Consider the following 18,244-nt stretch of genomic DNA (forward strand, 5'->3'; position numbering starts at 1 on the left):
GAATTACTTAGAAACTATGAAAACTTAGTGGTCATAGTTATAGGAAGTTGAGAATACATATAATTTTAAAATTGCTAGTTCACTGTCCATGTGTATACAGAGAAATCTCAACTAGGAAGATAACATCGAGAATATGACTGACAGATGAAAACCAAACCAACACTGCTGGTATACTCAGCATTTTCACAGGAAAATCTCCTTTAGTTTTATTATCCTGAGCAGTATTCTTAGCATATTTCAGAACACATTAGGATTTTTTATTGGGTCCCCATATCAGTCATTATTCTTCCAAATATACATTTAGAAGACAGCTAGAATTAGCCAATTTGTCAGTCCAAATATATCCATTAAAGGTACTATAAAAGACTAGGAAAGCATGCGGCTTCTCTGGATATAGTATATAAAATAAGATCTTTCTTCATTTTAATTTGATGTTAATTACAACATGACGTGCTATCATATATACATATTTTTTCATAGTGGGACACAGTTATTTTTTCTGCATTACTCATTCATCACTCCCCATACTCCCCTCATTGGTCATGTTTCATTACAATATGACCACTATTTTAAAGTTCTACCTCTGACCAAGTTTAACAGGGAAGGGATTATGATGGAGAAGAATGCACACAGCACAATTTAAAACTCATAAAATATGCAGTTTAAGTAGCTTTTCTAGAGTAAGTCATCAATCCCGATTGTTTCATTTAAACAGCCTTATGTGTATAAAACCTACCTAGAAAAATAACAATTATATTAAGAAGATGCTACAAATCCCAGAACTCCAAACAGTTCATTTTATTTCTCTTCTGCTGCTGCTTACTTTGGATTTAATTCAGCTCTTTTTGTGGTTTTCTAAAGTGGAAACTTAGATTATTGATTTGAGATTTTTTTTTCTTTTCTAATATATGCACCAGTGCTATAAATTTTCTTACAAATTTTAATAGGTTGTGTTCAAATTTTCCACTTAGCTAAAAATATTTTGAAATTTCACTTGTAATTTGTTCTTTGACCTATGCATTATTTAGAAGCATGTTGTTCAGTTTCCAAGTATTTTTAGATTGTCCAAACAATCCTTGGGAATTCTGAACTAATAGCTCTAAGTCATGCCAAAATTAATCAACAGAGATGTTTTATTACACACTAGTACCACACCTATTACAGTGCTGAGAAGATGCCAGGAATCAACAAGTACACTGACATGGCCTATGGGTTCTTATAGCAGGTTTCTATTAAGACACTAAAATGGTTCTGAGTAGTAGGTTGGTAGAAACAAAATACTCATGGACTTTTAATTGAAAAAATGTCTCAGAAGTGGTGATCTTTATAGCTCAACATGTTCTTATAGCCCTAATACTCCTAAATAATTGCAGAAAATAACCTATCTTAAGTTTTTTCCTCACAATTATCTCTATTTTGACTGAAACAATACAAGACACAAAAATCAGCTATTACTAATAGGAATGTGAAACACTTATCATGAGGTTTCTTGCTTAAATTCTGGGTAATAAAGAATTTATGAAAATTAGACCAAAATCTTGATGGATGTTAATCTGAAAGATGGTACACAATTTTAAAGTATACATAATTGTTACCAACCTAAATTTGAGGAGGTGGTGGAAGTAATTAAATGAATTAGCAATGTAGCAGGATACAAAATCAACATCCAAAAATCGATGGCTTTTTTATACATCAACTAGGGGCCCAGTGCACGAATTCGTGCACCTTGAAAGAAACTGTGGGCCATGAAGCTGCGGTAGGCACAGGGGCAGGTCTCTGCCCATCCTGTGCACCCCCGCCTGGCCCCTCCCACTGCAGCCCCTGGTCCCCTGTCTGCCGGCAGCCCCGCTCCTGCTGCCGCTCCCATGCGCTGATGGCGCCAGCCCCGCTCACACCTGCTGATGGCGTGGAGCAATTAGGGCCAGCACCAGCAGCGGATGCAAACAGGGCCTGCGCTGTCAGCGGGTGTGAGCGGCAGCTGCTGCCCTGATTGCCCCTCAGGAGCAGGGGGAGGTGGAGAAGCCCTCAGGGGCGATCAGGGCCAGCACTGCTGCTCACACCTGCTGACAGCACCGAGTGATTGGGACTGGTGCTGGGCACTGGCAGCAGGTGCGAGTGGCGGTTCTGGCGCTGGCTGCAGGTGCGAGTGGGGCCAGCATTGGCAGTGGGTGCGAGGTGTGGCTCTGGCATGAGCTGCGGGTGTGAGCGGGGCCAGCGCCGGCAGCAGGTGCGAGGGCCTGGCGGGATAGCGTCGCGCGGGAGCAAAGAATTTTCAGTAACCACCAGAGGCTCGCCCCAATGATAGCGTCTAGCACCCCACCTTGGTCTGTTGCCCCTGCTCACCTGCTCTACCATCCTGCCACAGCCAACGCTCACCATGTTCTGCACACGGCCCTTGGTGGTCAGCGCATGTCATAGCAACCATTTGTTTGATTGTTCGGTTGTTCCGGTTGTTCCGCTGTTCGGTCTATTTGCATATTAGCCTTTTATTATATAGGATAATAAATTCTCAGAAAGAGAAACTAAACAAATAATCCCATTTACCATTGCAACAAAAAAAATTAAAATACTTAGTAATAAACTCAACCAAGGAGGCAAAAGACCTATACTCAGAAAACTACAGAATGTTGAAAAAAGAGATAGAAGAAGATATAAACAAGTGGGAGAATATATCGTGTTCATAGGTTGGTAGAATCAACGTCATTAAAATGTCCATACTACCCAAGGCAATCTACAGATTCAATGTAATCCCTATTAAAATACCAACAGAATACTTCACAGATCTAGAACAAATATTCCAAAAATTTATATGGAATCAAAAAAGACCCCAAATAGCTGCAGCAATCTTGAGAAAGAAAAGCAAAGTTTGAGGAATCACAATACTAAATTTCAAGCTATACTACAAAGCCACCATAATCAAAACAGCCTGGTACTGACACAAGAACAGGCATACAGATCAATGGAACAGAACGGAGAACCCAGAAATCGAACCAAGCCATTACACTCAATATTTTACAAAGGAGGCAAGAGCATATAATAGAGTCAAGAGAGTCTCTTCAATAAATGGTGTTGGGAAAAATTGGACAGAATCATGCAAAAAAAAAAAAATGAAACTAGACCACCAATTTACACCATACACAAGAATAAACTCAAAATGGATAAAAGACTTAAATGTAAGTCAGGAAATCATAAAAATCATAGAAGAAACCATACGCAGCAAAATCTCAGACAACTCTCATAGCAATATGTTTACAGATGTATTTCCTAGGGCAAGGGAAACTAAGGAGAAAATAAACCAATGGGACTACATGAAATAAAAAGCTTCTTCACATCAAAAGAAACCATCAACAAAATGAAAAGGAACCCCACTGTACAGGAGAACATATTTGGCAAGCTGATACATCTGATAAAGGGCTAATATCCAAAATATATAAGGAACTCATACAACTTAACAGAAGAAAGACAAACAATCCAATTAAAAAATTGGCAAAGGACTTAAATAGACACTTCTCCAAAGTAGACATACAGATGGCCAAGAGACATATGAAAAACTGCTCAAAGTCACTGATCATCAGAGGGATGCAAATTAAAATGACAATGAGGTAACACCTCACACCTGTCAGAATGGCTATCATCAACAAATCAACAAACAACAAGTGCTGGTGAGGATGTGGAGAAAAGGGAACCCTAGTACACTGCTGGTGGGAATGCAGACTGGTGCAGCCACTATGGAGAACAGTATGAAGTTTTCTCAAAATATTAAACATGGAACTGCCATTTGACCCAGTGATCCAACTTCTAGGAATAGATCCTAAGAAACCAGAAACACCAATCAGAAAGAATGTATGCACCCCTATGTTCAGAGCAGCACAATTTACAATAGCTAAGATCTGGTAACAGCCCAAGTGCCCATCAGTAGATGAATGGATGAAAAAGCTGTGGTGCACTTACACCATGGAATACTATGTAGCAGTAAAAAAGAAGAATCTCTTACCCTTTGAGACAGCATGGAGGGACCTGGAGAGTATCATGCTAAGTGAAATAAGTCAGTCAGAGAAAGACAAGTATCACATAATCTCACTCATATGTGGAATCTAAGTAACAAAATAAACTGATGAACGGAGTGGATCCAGAGACATGGAAGCATGGAACAGAGTGTGGAATCTCAGAAGGAAGGCACAGGAGGGAGGATGGGAGGTAATCAACCAAAGACCTTGTATGCATATATGCATAACCCATGGACACAGAAAATAGGGTGGTGAAGGTGGGGGGCAGGGGTGGGCTGGAGGGGGATAATGGGGGGGAAAGGGGGACATATGTAATACTTTCAACAATAAAGAATTATTTTTAAGCCCTAACCGGTTTGGCTCAGTGGATAGAGCGTCAGCCTGAGGACTCAAGGGTCCCAGGTTTGATTCCGGTCAAGGGCATGTACCTTGGTTGCGGGCACATCCCCAGTAGAAAGTGTGCAAGAGGCAGCTGATCGATGTTTCTCTCTCATCGATGTTTCCAACTCTCTATCCCTCTCCCTTCCTCTCTGTAAAAAATCAATAAAATATATTTTAAAAAAGAATTATTTTTAAAAAAGAATTTAACAGCAGATCCTGCACTGCAACATTTTATAAAGGTGTGAATTTGGAGGGATTTAAAGTGTAGCAACATCCTGGAGGCACTTCTTTTCATTGTAAGCCAGTGGATACAGAGAACTTACAAACTGGCTCATGATTATATGAATGACACCTATAAATGAAATCTAAAGGCAACCTACTGTTACTTATTTATCAACATATATGGATTAAAGAAACCAGGAAGGCTAGGGATTTTGGGAACTGGAAACTTCATATATTAAAGTCCATATAAATTATGATAATTTTTGCCCTGTAAGTAAAAAAGCAAAGCAGTGGAATGCTCTGGTAATTAAGATAACATAATCCATATTATCTACAAATAATGAGCATGCAAGAAGCCACACCATGATGATAAACATGTTGGCAGGGAGTAACTGCCACATATGGGAGTGGGCAGCAATGTCTTCATTAGGCCTCTCCTACTTCTCCTTTTTCTGCCCCTGTCACATCAATATCATGGGAGTTTTCCAGACAAAAACCTTCTGCTTAGCTCATAATGAATTAAGTATTCGTCTTATTTTATCTTCTGCATTTCTCCAACAGTAGGTAACTGCTGAGTAGCAGAAAGATGACTGGCCAGTGTGCAAAGCCTGGGTTGATGCCCCCTGCTGACATGTTACATTTTGGAAAGTGAGTTGAACTGAACCCAATGATGCTGACATCTCTTCTACAGCTCGGAAATTGATAACGACTACATTTGGAAATGCTATGTCTCTCCTTAAAGGGCTAGCTCTGCATCAGCTTTCTGAGAGGTTTCTTCCAATATCAATGACTTCAGTGCTTTCCTCTTTTAAGGAGACGCTTTAAACAAGAATGACTGTTCTTTTTTTTATGACAAAGATTTCTACTAGTTATATTTTCCAGAAGGAGTCTATGAAGTCATGCCTAACATTTGCAACTGTATGCATTAAATATTTAAGTTCACTGTGGCACTCCATCTCCCACCATAAAACGTCAGTGTGAAAAGGCTCTTCCTGCCCTCCGCCAAGATTTGTGACACAGAACTTTATCACATCCAAATGTGAAATGTGATTCACACCCAGAATGTGTCATCATTTGCACTGATACTCTATTCAAAACAGGAGCCTCTTTGTGTATACAGCTGCATAACATTTCAGGCATGTGGGTAAGAAATAAATCATAATTGAGACTAATAATGGCAGCATCCAATTGGTTAGAGAAAATTACTTCTATTTTACTAATGAAAATTCCTATTAACAATACTTTATTTTCTATGTCATCATGTACATTGCCCATAAAGTCTCTATCATGTAACACCCACTACCACTGTTACATAATAGCTCTAGATGGATGTTCCGAGTGCAGAGCACAGCTACTATTACCACCATCATCAAAAATAAGATATGCCCATCCTTTAAAACTTTACAAATGGAGCAGGGTAGAAGGGTTCTAGAAGTGCAGGGGAGAGAAGAAAGGGTACAAGGCTAAAAACAAGCACATGCTAATATGGATGTCTTCAGAATACACTGATCTAGAGAATTTTGGAGACTTAAATTAATTTCAATGTTCAGTTCAGCCATATTCTCTACGAAGCCCCTCCCTGTCTTGCTCCCACTAAACATGGGGTCCAAGTTTCTATTATATCTTCGGGGATAAAACAGCTAAAAGATGACTTGAAAACAGCTACTTTATGTGGGTTTGATATCAGAATATAATAGCCTGATACAAAAAGATCTGTAAAGAACAAAAGTCTATCTACATATCCAACTCTCTAATAACGTTTGCCCTATTCCCCCCAAGTTACCTCAAATGGAGCAAAATATTTTCCTGGCATTACCACATGCAAGAGAGAGTGGCAAATGATTTTTAAAAAAGTTTATATAGTTATTGGACAAAGGAAGGTGTGATCAACTCTTAGGGCCAATGTTGGAGGGAAGAGGAGAGATATGACTCATGAAATAAAGAAGGAAATTCATATGCTAAACTTCAAAGGCTTTATGAATCCTCAAATCAACAAGTCTAACTATTGTGGGCTGGCTGTGAGGGGAGAGCCATTCTGATGGAGAGTTTATGTCTGGCCTGGGTTGCTGCCTTTAAGGGACTGTAGTTGTGCAATGATCCCGGGTTCTTTGCTGGGGTGCTAATATATCCTGACAAGTTCTTATTGCCATTCTTTAATCCCTGGGAGTTAGCAGGTAGTTACAGCAACCTGGCTCCATCCTAACATCTGTTTGGACCCCTCACATGCGGGTGCTTTCATCTTCTCCCTGGATACACACATTTGTTACATTTTCTTTCCATTCCAGCAGGTTTGTTTGCCTTGAACAGAAATCCTTTTCCACACATTTCTTCATCTCCAGAGGAAATGCTGCCACAGGAACGAGGCCAGTGGATGCCGCCTCTCATATTAACATTTTGTAAAGAAAAACACCACTTAAACTTTTAAACCATCTTTACTCAATGATAAACACTAGTTTGAACGCTCAACCACAGCCACTGACATTTGCAACCTACCAATTGTCATGCATTTTCTATCCCTAACTTACAAATTCCGGCCTTTTCATCTTTTCCTGGGGTTTAATTTCTTGTTTGATGAACACCATTTTTTTTTTACCTGAATAAAGCATTTGCTAATTCCACTTCACAAAAATCACCTAAGTCACTCACATGAGTGTTTGCAGATCTCACTCAACCTGGAGCCAAGCTGGTGTTGAACTTCACATCTAACTCTATAAATTACCCCACATTTTTATTTGGGGGAGAGCAAGGGTCGCTTTTCCTCCATCTCCCTTGCTGAGCATGAGTATTTAAACTTCCTGAACTCTCAGAGCCAATATTTCACAAAGAAACAGTGAGTGATTATCAGTTGACCAGAGGTAGATGCTGGGTGATTCACTGGCTTCGTCCCAGCTGGGTGATTTATTTCCATGTACCAGCTTCGCAGTATTTACTTAAGGAACATTCAAGGTAGTACATACACTAGGAATTCAAACTAACTCATGACCAAATTAAGCACATGGCCAAATGCTCCTACTATAGTTCATTCAGAAATGTCTCCAGGTCCTTGTAAACGTTTTTCAATTTATAAAGAAGGCACTACCTCAAACCTCTGCTTTTCCTACTAATTCTGGGTCTTTACTCAAAAACCTTCTCCAGGATGAGTTTTCTCATAGTCTCCTTCCTTCTTCTATACTTTCTCCTTTCTCATGACCTACTCTCAAATTAGTATTAAATAGAGTTGATAATATTTCCCTCTGCACATTATACTATGAATATATCTCCTTAGAGAATTTTTATATGTGTTGTTTATATGACATCGCATAATATTGTATATTACATGTGTGATCACACACACACACACACACACACACACACACACACACCCTACAAGACAGTGAGCCCCTTGAGAACAGAAACCATGTTTTATTTATCTTGCTAATCTAGTGCCTTGCACACAGCCAGGGACAGTAAATAAAACTGCTGAATAAATACAAGTTGAATTTTAATTTTATCAAGGCTAATAGTAAATAGTAAAAATCTTCTGTTTTTCATGGCTTACTTCTCAGGTGATAAAAGTGGTTTGAACTTACTAACTGAATAATGTGCTATAAGTTATGTAGGAATGAGTTATCATTAATCCTCCGGGAAGAAAAAGTGAAGGAAAGAATATTTGTTATTCACTCAATGTTCCACAATTAGTAAAATAAGTTGTAGAAATGGATCTCATAACTGACATTGTTGTACTCTATCCATTAACTTACGTTGCTCACTTGAGCATCTCATAGTCTCTACATGTAATAAAGTTTCTTTAGTGCAATATGCTGTGTGCGGAGAAGGAATATCAATTCCGTGCAGTCAGGAAAAGCGCCGGTTTCTCCCTGTTCTTTAATGTAATGGCCATCAGCGCTATTTTCCCCTCAGCTTCCTAGGTTGGACAGGGGACAATATGCTTTAGTGACCGTGAGAAAGCATGTAGGAGGCCCCAGCTTTTAGACAGTGAGTAAGCAAATAGCTGCATCATCTGTGTTCCATTTCCCTCTCTGAAAAAAGAAAAGCATAATATTTAACAACATCACCAAGCTATTGTGAGGGTTAATTTGATTTAATGGGGGAAGGGAGGTGAGCTGATTAGACACCATTCAAATTCAAAGAATCATTATTATGTGTCTAAAAATAATCCTGATTTAGGAATAAAATTAATTTGGAAGCTCAAGCTTCAGTAATCATCTTCCCATACTTAAAAAAAAAGCCATGATTTTTAATCAAAATCTCATCCTAAGCACAATTCAGTGAAGTAAAAATGGATACCTGTGCATTTCCACTCACTCCTGAAGTAAACAGTACACAGTTCAAGTTCAATCAATCCTTCTTTCCTTCCCTCTTTTATGAAGATACATTACATTTAGAAAGAGTAATTTTGTGCAATGGAGTATTTAATGTGAACATAATGGATTTTAAACCTACATTAATTAATTATTTTTTTGTTTCACATAAAACATTTATAAAACATCTTAAATCGCTTCTTTATAGGATCAATCAATGATCTGTGGTTGAACTAACTTTTCAGGTCATTTCTGATAATTTCCATCTATATTTCTGTTCAAAAGCTGGTGAGTGAAAGAAGATACTTGTATTCCCCGAATTTAAAAATAAAATCCTTGGATATTTAAAGCCCAGTCAGAAAAACACACACATCTAAATAATAATCAGTGAAATTAATATAATAGACTAGAGGCCCAGGGCACAAATTCGTGCATGGTGGGGTGGGTCCCACAGCCTGGCTGGTGATCGGGGCTGGTGAGGCCAATGGGGGCCGGTCGGCCAGGAGAAGGGACCCCGAGGAGGTTGGCTGTGGGAGTGCACTGACCACCAGGGGCAGCTCCTGCATTGAGCATCTGCCCTCTGGTGGTCAGTGCATGTCATAGCTACCGGCCAGTCGTCCGGTTGTCTGATCATAATAGTCGCTTAGGCTTTTATATATATACTAGAGGCCCGGTGCACAAAAATTTGTGCACTCGGGGGGGAGGGGGCATCCCTCAGCCCAGCCTGTGCCCTCTCGCAGTCTGGGATCCCTCGGGAGATAATGACCTGCTGGCTTAGGCCTGCTCCTGGGTGGCAGAGGGCAGGCCCAATCCCTAGGTGCAGCCCCTGGTCGGGCTCAGAGCAGGGCCGATTGGGGAGTTGGGGCGCCGCCCCCTGTCATGCACACAGCAGGGTGGATCGGGAGGTTGCGGTGCCACCCTCAGTCACGCTCAGGGTAGGGCCGATTGGGGGGCTTGGGGCACCGCCCCCTGTCACACTCAAGGTAGGGTCGATGGGGAAGTTGCGGCGCCACCCCCTCTCATGCACAGAGCAGGGCCCATCAGGGGGATTGGGGCTCCGTACCCTGTCACGCACAGAGCAGGGTTGATCAAGGGGTTGGGGAGCTCCCCCCTGTCACACACAGAGCAGGGCCCATCAGGGGGTTGGGGAGCCCCCCCTGTCACGCACAGAGTAGGGCCGATAGGGGAGTTGGGGCACCACCCCCTGTCACACACAGAGCAGGGCGGATCAGGGGGTTGGGGCGCCGCCCTCTATCACCCACAGAGCAGGGCTGATCAGGGGGTTGGGGCGCCGCCACTCTCACACTCAGGGCAGGGCCGATGGGGAGGTTATGGCTCTACCTCGTCACACACAGAGCAGGGCCTGTGGGGGGGGGGGGCGGTTGGGGCGCCTCACCCTGTCACACACAGAGCCACAGGGCGATCAGGGGGTTGGGGAGCTCCCCCCTATCAGGCACAGAGCAGGGCTGATCAGGGTGTTGGGGAGCCTTCCCCTGTCACGAACAGAGCAGGGCCGATAGGGAGGTTGTGGCCCCGCCCCCTGTCACACACAGAGCCACAGGGCGATCAGGGGGTTTGGGTGCTGCCCCCTGTCACGCTGATCCCGGTGCCGGGAGGCCTCGTGGCTCCGCTGATCCCAGTGCTGGGAGGCATATTACCCTTTTACTATATAGGATAGAGGCCTGGTGCACGGGTGGGGGCTGGCTGGTTTGCCCTGAAGGGTGTCCTGGATCAGGGTGGGGGTCCCCACTGGGGTGCCTGGCCAGCCTGGGTGAGGGGCTGAGGGCTGTTTTCAGGCTGGTGTGTGACTGAAGCTCCCAACCGCTCCTTTTTTTCTTTTTCTTTTTTTATTCTGGGCCAAGGCCTCTGCTGCTGAAAGCAGGTATCTGTTTTGTTTGGGTTCTATAATCGAAACACTGTATCATCTCCAGATCTGAGATCCCAGCCGGCTGAAAGCTGGTTTCTGGGGTTTTGTTTAGCTTCTATATTTGTTACAATGTTTCAAACTGCCAGCTCAGAGGCCGGCAAGGCAGGCGGGGAACGTTGGAGTCCTCCTTCACTGAAGCAAGCAAGCCTCATGTTCACTTCCAGCTGCCTGGCTGCCGGCCGCCATCTTGGCTGGCAGTTAATTTGCATATATCACTGATTAGCCAATGGGAAGGGTAGCGGTCGTACGCTAATTACCATGTTCCTCTTTTATTAGATAGGATAGATTACTTTACTATGAAGTAGAAGTTGGTGCCTGAGAAAAATCTGAATTATTGCCTAAATCTCATTTGAAAAGCTTATAGTATTTTCCAAAAAGGGGAAAGATTTTTTAAAAATGTAAGAGTTGACAATCCTGGGAAATATATCTGTTATGAAAAAAAATATTACATTCAGTTTTTAGTGAGTAAAGAGTTTTGGCTGGAAAGGAATTTTCCAAAAGAAAGGGAGATAATGTAATTCAGTTAGTAGAAACACATTCTCTGTAGATGGATTTTCAAACTTTTTCATTTCATGGCACACATAAACTAATTATTAAAATTCTGCAGCATGCCAAAAATATATTGTATTTTTTGCTGATCTGACAAAAAAAAAAAGTAGGTATAATCTTGATTCATTCACCCCAGATGGCTACTGTTGTTTTGGCCATTGTCATTTTTTAATTCACCATCTAAGAGAAAAGAGGTCGGTGTCCCTGACTAAATAGTCAGGTATTACACGTTTTAAAAATTCTTGAGGCACACCTGTTGAAAATTGCTGCTCTACAGAGGAACAGAAATAATTCTATTTTGTTATAACACAGGTCTATTAAAATTTCCCACAAAACGGAAACATTCTCATAATTTAGACTGTGTACTCACCAAGCAAACTTCTGGTTATTCATCCGACTTCCCCTGACCCTTGATACTGGGGACGGATGTACCCTGTAGGTAGATGAGAGAAATCTAGTCATTGAAAAAGCATATTCCCAATTACAAATGAACAAATAAAAAGGAATCTGGTTTATAAATAATCTTTTAGACTTGCTTTACTATCAAATCCCCAAGAACCTGATCACCTCTTAGTAAATGGATGCAGGTAAGTTCCTATGCCTGCAAACCTGAAGGGTCTCTCTTTTCCCTTCTGTACCACCTATACCATGACAGGAGTTTCTCATATGTTCACTGTGAAGACCCCCAAAAGAGGACCAGCAGTTTTAATCAACTGATTTCATTCATTCAGTCCAACAAAGAGTTACCAGCTACCTACACCTTGTGAGGTTTAGGAGTACCTGCCCTAAATGGGCCCTTTCTGCTAACTATTCCCACATGCGGGGAGGGAGGGACATTAGAGACAGTCTAAGTGCACACTTTCTCAGTTAACTTCTAGACTTAAAAAAGCAAGATAAGCCACCCCAAAATATGCTACTTTGGCATAAGGATTATTTTCAGCTAAAAGTAACTGAGAAGCAGCAGACATGGGAGGAGCTCTCTCTCTTCTTTTACAGGCCTAATAGCAGGACATAAACTTATCTTTTGGAAAGAAAATTTGCACTTGTAAAGGTGTCCCTCTCTCCCATCCCGGGAAGAGTAGTACATGGTATAACTCTTATCACCAGAGATGGTACTGAAATGAGTCTGCCTAAAAAAACCTTTATTTACCATTACTTTTCCTATATATTTCCTAGTCACCTTCTTACAATTTATCCCCTATTGAAGCCTAGACCCCTTTTCTTTTGACTAGTTATTTCTCCACAATTTATCAGCCTTTGTTAAAATGGTGTACAGTATAAGCTCCAAATTCTAATCACGTTTTGAGTTACTTATCACTCAGTACTTTTACATGTTTGCATGTTATACATATAAACTGCTGGGCTTTTCCCCCTCTTGCTAATTTGTCTTTTGTCAATTTAATTTTCAGCCTCCACCCCCACTGAACCTGAGCGGATACAGGGAAAACTTTTTTCCTCCCCTACAATAATTTCATCCAAATGTCAAGGAACAGAATCTGGGGGAGGAAAGAGGGGCCAATAGTTAATTTCTAGAAAAAAAGACCTTCTAGAAAGCTGTAGACCTTCTACAGCTTTGGGCTTTGAGGAATGCAGTCCATTAAAAACTTTAGCTAAATAACAAAGAAGTAAAGACTAGACCGTTGTACAAGCTTCCAGGGCTGGAGTCACCCCTGGAAATAGTATAAATGTCCGTGACCTGCTGACACCTTCCAATCACAAGCCAGCTGCTGAACCTCCCCCTCTCTGTGGGTCACTCACTGGCAACACCACATGCCCTACTTCCTGCTTCCTCCTGGACAACTTCCTGCTTCGTTCTAACGTTTCTAGGATTTGTGAGGTCTAGGCAGTGTTTTAGCTTGTCTTAGCTTGACTCTTTATGTCTCAGATATTACTTTTTTAAAAAAAATATTTTTATTTATTTCTTATTTAATTTTTTTCTTTATTGATTAAGGTATTACATATGTGTCCTTATCCCTCCATTGCCTCCCCCCACCCCCCTGTTGCCTGTGTCCATTTCAGACATTACTCTTATTTACAAGACAGAAAAAAACACACAGGGATTTTAAACTCCTGTCAAAGTCCGGTTAGAACCGAAAGTTCCAAGGTTCCTCAGAAGCCCGGTTTTCCCTGAGTGTTTAGCAAGTGGAAATCATTTCAAAATAGATAACACAGGTCTAGCCACTCAGAAGGGCCAACTTGCAGTCTTTCAGTACAGCCAGAGCCAGACTGCACTTTGCACCCGGAAGGCTTATTTCTTCCAACTTCCCTTATTAACATTCTCTCCCTCACAGCACTTCTCAATGGCTGCTGCAGCTGAGCCGCTCAGCACAGATTTTCTGCTCTGCATGGGGGAGGGGATGTTAATTATGCAGAAAGATGGAGGGAGGCCAGACAGCCCCTCTGGTGAACTGTCTCATTCAAGCAAGGCCCACTTCCTGCTGTTTTGCAGCTACAAGGATCACCTGTTGGTCTTGGCGCTGGGCCAAACTGGGGCCTAGCGGAAATGGCAGACTGGGCTAGAAATGAAAGCCTGTTCATAGTCCAGCATCCCAAATTGAGGAGAGAGGAAAAACATGCCGTAGAAACGTGTAGGAAGTATTTGAAAGGTAGCAAAACTCTCTTTTTTCTTCTTTTTTATTTCTTTCAGTTTGTCTGCTTGAAATACAATCATCAAAATGGAACTGTGAGCCAAAAAAATGTCTCCCCAGTTAAAGGCCCTGTCCTAAGGGGAAACACCGGAAATCCTCTTGAACCTCCCCTGCATCCCCACTGGGGTGTCAGAGTTATGCTGCCCAGATAAAGCTTTAAAAAGTAATAGCCCAAATACAGTTATTTAATTCACTCTCTAGCCTTTAAAAGTTTATCTCTTTTATTGCTTCCTCCTTAACCCTGGGATTTCTATTCATCATGATCATTCCACTTGTTGAAGTTTACTAGTAAATATATTCTCTTATTGATGGTTCTCATTGCATATATCAGCAGAGAAAAACAGGCCTGTTTGACCTGTAATTATAATATTCTCTAGTTATTTGTATCTTGCAGTAACACTTCACTGACCCATCCATATATCAAATACTATAAGCAGGTAATTTCTATAACAGTTTAACAGTCTTCAAAGAATTCCCAAAATTATAGCATTTCTTCAATGAAAATGGTAAAACAAGAAAGCTTTTCCCCCTCCCCCAAATTAGTAAATGGATCACCTGGAGCTTATTTCACCTAATAAAGTACACCATAAAGGTTTACATTCAGCGATCTCCCAAATTTTATTTCTTCAAAAGGCTATGCAGTGTTTTTCGTGAGCTCAGTCTTTAAAGTCTTTTTTGTGGCACTTTTGCCATCGCCTACCATCTTTCCACATGTAGCAGCCAGGCAGGTAGCAAAGTCAAAACCCCAGTAGGAGAAACTACCACCTAATCTGCATGCCATGCATTATTCATGACCCCCTGATTCCTGCACCTGCATCTGAGCAGGAAGCTTGCAGGGAACATTCATTATTCTTCCCCTTAGCCTCACACAGGCTGGATGACTGCTAAGCCACTTTGTTCTGTAACTAAGGGTTTCAGGCCTCAGTACTAACTGCTGGATATGGAAAGAAAAAAAAAATCACGATGCTGGAGAAAAGGGCAATCTTGGTTGTTGTGTAACATGTACTGAATCCTACAATGTGCTCTTCTGCGACTGACAGTTTATGTCAGATGGAAATGCTCACATTGGAGATTTACATTACACAGAAAATGGGAAGCTGCACCATTCAGGCCATGCACACCAACTGTTCTATTTATACACACTTACTCAGTGTCTGAGGCAGACAGCATTTACCCAGTGCTGGGCTTAGCTTTCCTGCTAAGCATGTGAGAACTTCTTAGGTATCTTAATACAGAAATGACTCTTCCTTCTTTGGGCATAAGCACCAAAGGACCTAACCGTTAAGTTTTGTATTTTAATGACTAATATTTAGAGGTAAGAGAATATGATCACTCTGCTTTTCAAATTTGTCATGAAGCAACAGAATGGCTGGTGGTTGGAAGTAGGATGTGAAAACCGGACACCCAGCACAAATTACTGATCACAGAGGAACTGCTGGGGAAGGGTACCGATCCAACCTTTTTACTATCCCCATCACTGCAAAGCAGTGACAACTGAAATGTGACAATTTAATTTCAATCTTGTAGCCTCCAACGAAATTAGGATGAAATGTAGAGTACACACTGTGTAACCAGGCTGCCTGGGATGGAATTCCAGCTCCACCTTTGATCAACAGTGTCATCCTAGGGCGAGTTACTTAACCTCTCTGTGCTTCAGTTTTCTCACCTGTACAAATGGAGGCAACAATGTTAACCACCTTCTAGGGCTGGGAGACTTAAATGAGTTAATAGCTGTAAAGTGTTTAGAATAGTGCTTGGTACCCAGGAAGAAGTTAGCTATTATCACTAGCAGAGCTGATTATATTGGAAGGGATGGGAACATGGAAACTGAATATCCAGCTCATTCCAAGTGACTAAGACAACAATTGTGCTCTATAGAGCCTGCAGTCTTAACTACTGTGCTTCTATGACTTGCCTAAAGATGAGGTAACAAAGAGAAATGAGCACATATAGAGTAACATGAACCAAATAATGTGATTTCTAACATATGGCTTACTCTACGGTACCTCATTTTTCTATGGTTTATTAGAAGACCTGTGTTCAGTTATGTCCCATTCAAGAACAAGTAATCACAGCGATACAAAATCACTTCCATTTACTAAGACCTTACTATGTGCTAGACCCCATGCTTAGGACTTTAGGTACATTATCTTATTTTATGCTCATATCCTTATTACCCACATTTTAAGTTTGAGAAAATAGGTTTAGAAGAGTTAGATAACTTGCCATGGTCACAGAGCTAGTGAACAGCAAAATCCGAACTTGAACATAAGGTATAGCTGACTTGTCCTGCTTTAAATTACCTTCCAGCCCTTAAGACCACATAGACAGGGGTGGATAAATGTAGGTTTACAGTTGTTCATATAGAAAATAATACAATAATCCTATCTAATAAATAGGTAATATGCAAATTGACCATCACTCCAATACATAAGATGGCCACCCCCATGTGGACACAAGATGGCCAGCAGGGGAGGGAAGTTGGGAGGGACCAGGCCTGAAAGGGAGGGCAGTTGGGGGTGACCAGGCCTGAAGGGGAGGGCAGTTGGGGGAACCAGGCCTGCAGGGGAGAAAGGGCAGTTGGGGGGGACCAGCCCTGCAGGTGAGGGCAGTTGGGGGGACCAGGCCTGCAGAGGAGGAAGGGCAGTTGTGGGGGACCAGGCATGCAGGGGAGGGCAGTTGGTGGGGACTAGCCCTGCAGGGGAGGGCAGTTGGGGGAAACCAGGCTGGCAGGGGAGGGCAGTTAGGGGTGACCGGGCTGGCAGGGGAGGACAGCTGGGGGGGATCAGGCCAGCAGGAGAGAGCAGTTAGGGGCAACCAGGCTTGCAGGGGAGGGCAGTTGGGGATAACCAGGCCTGCAGGGGAGGGCAGTTGGGGGCGACCAGGTTGGCAGGAGAGGGCAGTTAGGGCAATTGGGCTGGCTGGGGAGCAGTTAGGCATTGATCAGGCTGGCAGGCAGAAGCGGTTAGGGGCAATCAGGCAGGCAGGCAGACGAGTGGTTGGGAGCCAGCAGTACTGGTGGGATTGGGCCTAAATAGGCAGTCGGACATCCCTTGAGGGGTCCCAGATTGGAGAGGGTGCAGGCTGGGCTGAGGGACACCCCCCCTCGTGCATGAATTTTGTGCACCGGGCCTCTAGCTAATAAATAATAATACAAGAATAAACTCTGTGTTTCATGTACTTACAACTATACACTTTCCTATATGCCCACACCAGTATATACCCTCCACACTAACCTAGAGGATGCAATAAAGTAAATTAAGTCCAATTGTACATTCTATAGTATAAATGATGCAAAGTAAAAGTGTTGTTGTTTTTTGGCTTAAAGTTGGCACTGTACTAAATAGCAGACCATGTGGGTACTCACAAAAATACATTCATAGTAATATGTAATACACTCTGTTCTCTCTTTAACTGTTTATGAAAATTCCTTGTTACTAACATTTCTATTTAAATACAAAATGTGCAACACATGTAAGTGTATATGGTAAAATTAATTCTAGCTACATCTACTCTCTCTCTTTCTTTTTTTCCTAGAATCCAATCCAGTGTGTGTTCACACCCCTGCGATGAAATCATTCCTATCATCACCATCAATGGCCTCCATGTTTTCAAATCCAATGGTTAACCCCCCAGTCCTCATCTTCTCAAATTCTTAGCAGTCACTGATCACTCAATCCTTTAATCAGCATCAGTGACATTCTCTGGCTTCTGTCCTCTTTTTTTTGTTTTTTTTGTTTCCTTTGCTTGAAGCTCCCTCTCTCATTCTTTTGAATTCTAAATGTAGGCCTGGCCTGAGGCTCTCTTTCCTATGACCTTTCTCTTCCCAATTTTAACTCACAAGAGTCTCCAAAACAGTTACCCTCATAACCTTGATGAGGGCCTCAGCTAAAGGCCTTATATTCCATCCATATTATAATGACCCCCAAATTTCTATCTCTATCATTATGCCTATATCTTCTCTGAATACCAGACTCAGATTTTTCAATCCTAACTTGAAGATGTTCTTTCCTTTCACCCTAGTTGTTTGGCTCAGTGGATAGAGCACTGGCTTGCAGAGTGAAGTGTCTCGGGTTCAATTCCGGTCAAGGCCACATGCCCAGGTTATAGGCTTGATCCCCAGGAGGCAGCCAATCAATGATTCTCTCTCATCATTGATGTTTCTATCTCTCTCTCCCTCTCCCTTCCACTCTGAAATCAATAAAAATA

General features: G+C 42.0%; 1 protein-coding gene across 1 annotated transcript in view; it reads right to left on the reverse strand.

Moving 5' to 3' along the window:
- The window catches only part of KLF12 (Kruppel like factor 12), a 281,673-nt gene that overhangs the window by 51,491 nt on the left and 211,938 nt on the right, over positions 1-18,244 (reverse strand). The window contains exon 5 of the mRNA XM_006096368.1: positions 11,758-11,820. Coding sequence (XP_006096430.1) covers positions 11,758-11,820 — 63 coding nt within the window. The remainder of the gene's footprint in view (positions 1-11,757; positions 11,821-18,244) is intronic.

Source organism: Myotis lucifugus, unplaced genomic scaffold (genome assembly GCF_000147115.1).
Source record: "Myotis lucifugus unplaced genomic scaffold, Myoluc2.0 scaffold_177, whole genome shotgun sequence".
NCBI classification, from domain to species: Eukaryota; Metazoa; Chordata; class Mammalia; order Chiroptera; family Vespertilionidae; genus Myotis; species Myotis lucifugus.